At 45.3% G+C, this 7330-nt stretch overlaps 1 protein-coding gene across 2 annotated transcripts in view; it reads right to left on the bottom strand.

The window, feature by feature from the left end:
- The window catches only part of LTBP1 (latent transforming growth factor beta binding protein 1), a 193889-nt gene extending 186892 nt beyond the window's left edge, over positions 1-6997 (bottom strand). Inside the window, exons 1-2 of one of the 2 annotated variants that reach the window (XM_017806812.1) lie at positions 6434-6997; positions 5910-5980 (exon numbers count right to left, since the gene is read on the bottom strand). In XM_017806812.1, the coding sequence (XP_017662301.1) occupies positions 5910-5980; positions 6434-6882 (520 nt within the window). In that variant the 5' untranslated portion in view covers positions 6883-6997. Of the gene's footprint in view, positions 1-5909; positions 5981-6433 lie in introns of those variants that run through there. The other variant, XM_017806813.1, reaches the window with a different exon arrangement.
- Positions 6998-7330: the final 333 nt, after the last annotated feature.

Genomic DNA, 7330 nt, shown 5'->3' with positions numbered 1-7330 from the left:
TGTACAACAGGCAGCAGCTAACAGCTCCCCCATCTTCTCACAGCTCTTTTACTGTCTCCTCTCACAGGAGGGAGGTTAGCTGCAATCAATGGCCAGGAGATAGACTGTGCTCAAAGTCTGCATTAATGCTGATTCGGGTCTGATTTCCTCTTGAAACACATCTTACCAATTGCACTTACTGAGTTGTGGGGCCATATTTAGTTATGTGCACTCTATTGCTTTTAGATGCAAAGAAAAAAATATGTTTAAATAATAAAAAGCTAAACCCAAAACACGAACACTAAGAAAGCATCTAATGTATTTCAGGCTCATATTGGTGTTCATTCCATGAGACCAGAGTACACCTTGACCAAAATAAAATACTAAGGCCTGTGTTTCATCAAAACCAAAGGCTTTTGTTTATAGATCAGCTCCTGTTAGTCCAAGCTACTTGCTGAGGCAGACTAAGACTACAAGAATTTGGACCCTGTCATACTACTCCCTCTTCCCAAGGGCAGTAAGTGGAAAATAAGGCAGAGTAGAAATATCACTGAGTGCTAACAAGAGCTTTCCCACTGCAAAAGCCCATCTATTCCCTGTATATGAAATTCAAAAGTTTTATTTACATATTACAGTAACAAGCACAGCAGAGGCAAAACCCAGTTCCTCAAGTAATGGCTTTCAGTTTTTCAATTTTGAATTGTATAAAAACCTCACCAAACAATAGATTAAAAAGGACTAATGTATAGGTCAGTTACATGAGGTCAAAGTACTTGTGCCCCTTTAAAACTGAGGCATTTAATTCTGATTTAGACATAATTTGAAGGAGATGGATACTGCTTTTACTGAGATGATGGTCTTAAAATGAGAAGAAACAACATTTGGGGACAGTATGCTATAGTTAGGTTTTGTATACACAATGTACATAAACAGATCTTGGTAAAACTCAAAGCCACAAAATTGATTAAGCCTTAGGAACTGTTTATGACTGAAAACCTCCAAGAAGTACAGCTGCAAACATTTGAAGTACACAGTTCTCATGATCAGAAGTACAGCTCTCTTGGATACTACCATTTCAAAGAGTTGAACTGAAGACAGAAAAAGAATAGATTCTGAGCAACCAATATTAAAATACTTAGTGATACAGAATTTTATGTCTAAACTGGAGGACCCATGTATGCTTCCAAGCTTCCAGGTCTGGATCATAAACCTGTATCAGAACAAGATCTAAGCACGCAACCTTTTCCTCACCTTCCCCAAGAAATTCGGGAACACAAAATAGAAGCAACTGAGGGCATAATCTGTCCAGGTCTTGGACAACTGGGGATCTAGAACTACTGGTCACATTGTGAAGTGCCCATGTCCTGGAGCAGACACAAAGCTGTAGCATGCTAACTCATCCATATCAAGTATAGCTCTGGAAGTTTAAGGATCAGATGACTCAAATTAAACAGTACACAAGCAGAGGCCACGCAGATTAAGGAACCGAACAAAGTGGACCCTTCCTCTGGGCAAGTATTCACACAACTTTCCAGTCTCCTGCTCTTACATCAGCAAGAATCTACTATCATATATTTTCTTATTCTGAAAAATAAATTAAACCTCTACAGTGTGTTTATTTTAATGTTGAGTCAGGAAGCCTTTTAAAAGAGAAGAGAATTAGCAAGATAATATTTTAATACAAAAAAAAGACAACAGACTGTTTGTCTTATTTTCTTATGATCTTTCCAAGGTGCCCAAATACACAACAGACAAGAAAAGTTCATGATAAAGTTTACATAAATTCAATCCAGTTCCAACACCAAAATCCTCTCCTTATGCCTATGCATTGAATACATGCATGCACACATGCAACACCCTCAGCTAAGCAAGATAGTAGATCCTCTTTATCTTAATTGACAATGACTGTGTACATGGGTTCTACATTTACACAAACAGCAATTCATCTCCCTGTTGGAAATTTCCTCTAAACATGATCCTGCAAAATCCAGTTCCTCACCTGTTTGCCCTAAGAGCCTTTCTTACACCTCTGCAATAAGGAGTTCATGCTTCAGTACTCCATTAACAACAGCCAGTTCTCTCCTTCCCACTTTTTTAACCATCCAGTTTACACTGAGAACACTCTTAAACAACTGATATTAATACTCCAGACAAAACATATTACACATTTTAGAAGGGGTCTACTATTACAATAAGGTAGTCCTTTTCATTTATCTTTTTAAGATATCAGATCCTACATACAACAGGTAATTTTTTTTTAACTTCCCAACATAAAAAACAGCTCCTTTTAACCATTAAGAAAACAAAATCAGAACAAATAGAAGGGAGTAGCTTTAACTAATAGAAATTTAGTAGCAAGTAATAAAGTAGGAGACAACAGATTTCAATAGGCTAAACACACAGTTGGGCAGCAAGAACTAATTTCCAGCACAGGCCTTCCCAAGAGGTGTTAAAACTCATCCAAGGGCACATTTAACCTATGGTTCAATTTCCATAAATGAAATAAATAACAAAAGTCCCACACTCCAAGCTTTACTTGCCTTACAGCCATATTATAGAGCTAATTAATGTTTCTATAATGCTCTCCTATGCAACAAGTACTAACAAAACACAGTGTCTCCAGCCTTGGTGGTATCTTATTACTGCACTTACACAGATTATAACCTATGATAACTATGACTGGAAGACAGTCTTTGTCATAAACCCTTTCATGCACTTCTAACTTTCCAAGGTGTTTACTGCTGTGGTTCAATTTTTCCCACCTTTGTCTTTATCCAAAGGTGGATGTTCTGAAAGTTTCAAAAAGGTTGTTTTGGATTGTTAGACATTATTCTTCCAGCACAAAGCAATTCTGAATACTTTTAACATTGAGTACTGTGATTTCATCTTTTTAATTAGAATGATGTGGTTCTTCATAATTGAAGTTACACCATGTTTGAAAAAGAAGTTCTTAAGATAAAACTTAACAATGTAAAACTTAAATATTAGGCACAGAAGGGGGAAAACCCTATATGCCTAAATTGGATACAGCAGGCACTCTCATAGTTTAGAGGAAGACAGAAGCTCACATTTTAAAGACTATCAGGCTTCCAAGAAAACAGGAATAACTGTAAACACAGCAGGCAGTTTGGCTTCAGACTAAAATTCAGAAAAAGGACTTGAAAAATCCACTTGCCTCCTCCATACAGATGCTGCCCTCTGACCTCCACAGAAACATTTCAAATACCCCCTGTTGCTGCTATTGAGGGAAAAGCGATGTGGCTGCCACTGCTCCCAGCCAGACCACCACCCACGTGGGATACAAGTCACCCGAGGGAATAGCAGCCTCAACCACAGCCTCATGTGGGAGAAAGTAGGGCTAGCAAACACCACCATGCAAGAGAAAGGGAATGGGAAGCAGCCTGGGCTGCAAGACCCATACCTCTTCCCTTCACCCCCTCCTTCTGTGGGTTACAGGCAGGCTTATTCACACAGGTGCAGCAGAGCAGAAACACATGCTGCTTGTTCCAGCCTGGGATTACACCTGAGCTAATAAACCTTGCTGATCAGAGCTGGCTCTCAGCACTCTGGTTCTGGAAGCACGATGTAGACAAATGCAAGTTGGCTCTGGAAAAAGCCAGTGTAGGTCTGGGGTTTATTAGCTCAGGCTTTGCACCATGCAAAAAAATAAAATCTGGCCCTAGAGACCAAATAGGTTATTAAAGTGATACCGAGACTGAGCTAATAAACCCTGACAGATCCAAACTGCCCTTGCATCAAGTCAGCTCAGGTGTGCTGGCATCTGTGCCACAATTAATCCACTACTGCAATAATCCACTCAAAAACAACAGAGTGCACTATCTGATTTTAAAAATTGCTTCTTTTTACAGAAAACAAAGGGGTTAACTGTTGTTCAGTTATAGGGTTTCTGGTCTTCTGAAAGGAACATCAGCAGCTTCCAGAAAAGGTGATATTTGGCTTTTATGACTGTGAGACTAATCTTCCATAGCTAAATCAAGTCACTGATATCTCATGGTTTGCCTAAGTTACAAAACAGACAACTTCAGTACATTTAGTGCTTCCCTTGGCCTGCCAAGAGAGGGGTGAAACTGAGAAGATCCAAGGCAAGAGTATTATACCACTGCTAGGAGGTATTAGAGTAGCATTAGAGGAGGTAGCAAAAATATTTAATGCTAAGGAGACCCTAGTATCAGAGGCACAAAAAGAGAAAGAAAGGTCAAGGAGAAAATCCACCCCCCCTTCTTTTAACCCTTTCTCTGCTGCTTCATTCCTCCAGTAACTATATGAATGAACCAAGTAATTAATGGATTTAAATTAAATTCTATGTAGTTATCCCACAAAAATCCAATTGGCTGTCTTGGTCTTTTATGAACACTCTAAAAATAAAAATAAAAAACAAAAAAAGACAAAAAAGAGAGAACAGTTGAATAACAACCATAAAAATTAAAAAGGCAAAACTTAAAGGACTGAAAGTAAAGAAAACTACCTAATTTATAAACAAAAGTTAAAAAGCATGAAGTTACCTGAAAATAAAAGTTACTAGAAGGCAGAAAAAGAGCCACAAAAGGAATTGTTGTTTGGGTTTTGTTCAAAATAGTTAAAATAAAATTGTTTCACAATGGCATAGCAATTGAAATACAGTTTTTCACTTTATCTCCTGAAATTACTAAGAGATTTTTTCAATTTGATTAGTATTTCAGCTAAAGTAGGTGTTTATTAAGCTCTGCAATTAACCTTAAAATACTACTGTAAGCTGAAGGAAATCATTTAAGTATTACTAAGGTATTAAACAAAAAAGGTGACAAACCTAACATAGCAGCATGTATTTTAAGCTGAAAATGTTAATCTAGAAGAGTATCTTAAATACATGCCTAAATTGGTCAGGGAAATCGTGAAATTTCGTCTTTAACTACTGTAATAAAGTCTTAGCTTCTTTGCAACAGGTCCATGCAGGTCAAAGGTACTTGACCTTACTGAGGATTACAAAAGTGATTGCTCTCTACTGTGAAAAATCCCACACAGGGACAAAAGCCACCACAAAAAAACCAACCAACCAACCAACCAAACAAAAACAAAACCAGCATTTGCATCCTGGAAGCATTTACTCCAACTCTTTCAAGGACAGAAGTCTGTCCTGCTGAACTAAAGCGCCAAGATCTGCCCAATCTCACTGATACCCAAAGGAATTTCGTGAAGAAGTATGCTATTCCAGTGTTTCCTGACCTCATGGCAACATTACTCCACTTTAGCCATTTGTAGTCATTCCAAATCTTGCCTAAATTGCTAGAAATTCTTCCACTTTCATATCAGAAAGCACAACCTGAATATAACAGCATTGACTCTATCAGTGTTACCTTATGCACGTATTTTGTGCTTCTAGTTATCAAAGCGGAGGTACATCCCCCATCAGGACCTTCTCCAAACCTACTTCTTTTGCTTTGTTCAGTGCTTCACGAATTCCATGCCCCAAGCACAGGGTCATCACATGGGCTGGTGGTTGAAGGGACAGTGTGGGTAGATGGCAAATTCTTGCTCCCCACCTGTGCTCCTCTGGTAGATTCTTTACCCTGTTAAGCCCTCCACTCAAAAAACTCCTAAAAAACAAGCACTAATGGAGGGGGAAAGGTGTTCACAAAAAAATAGCCTCCACAAAGCTCTCTCCAAAAATGTCACTGTTTGCGCCGAGGATAACTGTAACAGGCATCCTCTATTCATCCTTTAGCAATTCTGAAGGTTAGGAAGGAGGGATTTAGGGATGGAGTGTTACAACTGTGGATTTTGTAGCTCAGCCAGCACCTCTCTGCCCACAGGCGATGCCAGCATCCACCACCTCGCCAGATGCCAGCATGATCCCCTCGGGTCCCCACGACGCTGCTGACCGCAGGGGCGTCCCCTCACACACCCACCTCCCCGACCGCACGGCTACTCACGTTTGATGCACCTCTGGGAGCCCGTGGCCTTGCTCCAGCCATGGCAGCACTGCCCCCCGCACACATTGACCCTGCGGGAACAGCAAAGAAGAACGAGTGTCCGGCGGGGCACGCCCGGTCAGCCCCGTCCCCCCCTATCCCGAGCCGGCCAGCGGGGCGGGCACTGGCCTGGGGTGAGAAAAGGCGGGAAGAATTAAACCTTCCGATTAAACTCGACGCCTCAGCCCGGGCCCAGGACCCGCCGCGGACTCCTGGGACAGGAGTGAGCTGGTCCCGCGCCCGACCTCCGTTGCCGCGGGAAGGCGGCAAAGGAACGGGAGTGTGTTCCGCGCCCGCAGCGGGTTCGCAGCCAGCCGGGCACCGGCGGCCGGCAGGTAACGCCGCGGTGCCTCCCCTGGAGCCCGGCACGGGCTGCCCCCGCCCCCTGCCCGGGGGGGCGACAGCGGCCGTGGCGAAGATGCTGGAGGTGGTCGGAAGGCTGCGGTCGCGGAGCGGGGGACGCGCGGGGCGGGAGGGCGCCTTACCCCGGCAGCGGCGGCAGCTGGTGCTTCTGGCGGAGGGGCAGGGCGGCGCTGCTGTTGCCGTGGGGGCCCGGCGGCGCCTTGGGCCGCGGGCCGAAGCGGGCCGGCTTGGCGAAGGAGCCGTGAGCGGCGGAGTTGGGGTGGACCTGCCCGGCGGGGCCCACGCGGAGCTGGACCCCCGCGCCGCCCGGTTTGCTCATCCGCCGGGTCCGCTCCAGGGAACCGCCGCCGCCGCCGTAGCGCGTGTTCAGCTGCACATTGAATGTGCGCTGCTGCTGCTCCCCCCCGAGGAGGGTCGGGCGCTGCTGCCGGCTGCCAGAGGAGCCCCCCCGGCCGGGCTGCAGGACGTACGTGATCCTCCTTAGCCTTCCCTTTTCGGAGGCTGCGAGCGCTGGTGACAAAAGGGCACAGGCAGCCAGGAGCAGAATGAAGCCCCATCTGATCCGAGCCATTTCCACAGCGAGAGCCCCTGCAGCCGGCGAGCTTCGCGGACTCGCCGTGCAAGGGTTTTCTCTCCGTGGTGTGCGCGACCTGCGCCCGGGGCGCGGATCCCTTCTCCGCTCGCTGTCCCCCAACCTGCTCCGGGCGCGGAGAAGAAGGAAAAAAGCCTCGGGATCCTCCCGCCCGCCCCCCAAACTGTTTGGAAAGTTCAGCAAACACTTCGCCCCGTGGAGCAGGAAAACATTGTTGGAAGAAAGGAAGCGGCGGGTGCGAGCCGAGCTTCGGGCCGGAGCGGGAAGGGAGGAGGAGCAGCAGGGGAAGGGTGTTTGCTGGAGGGGGGTGGTCGCAATGGAGAGCAGATGTCTCGGTTGCCGGAGCTGCCAGGGGTCTGCGCGCGTGTGTGAGAATGGGCCCTTAAGCCGGTGCGGGCTGCTCCAAAGCCCCCTCTTTAAGAGTTTC

This window comes from Lepidothrix coronata, unplaced genomic scaffold (assembly GCF_001604755.1).
Source record: "Lepidothrix coronata isolate B3197 unplaced genomic scaffold, Lepidothrix_coronata-1.0 Scaffold16, whole genome shotgun sequence".
Lineage (NCBI taxonomy): Eukaryota > Metazoa > Chordata > Aves > Passeriformes > Pipridae > Lepidothrix > Lepidothrix coronata.
Note: the sequence above shows the minus strand (reverse complement) of the source record. Positions and strands in the feature narration are given on the sequence as shown.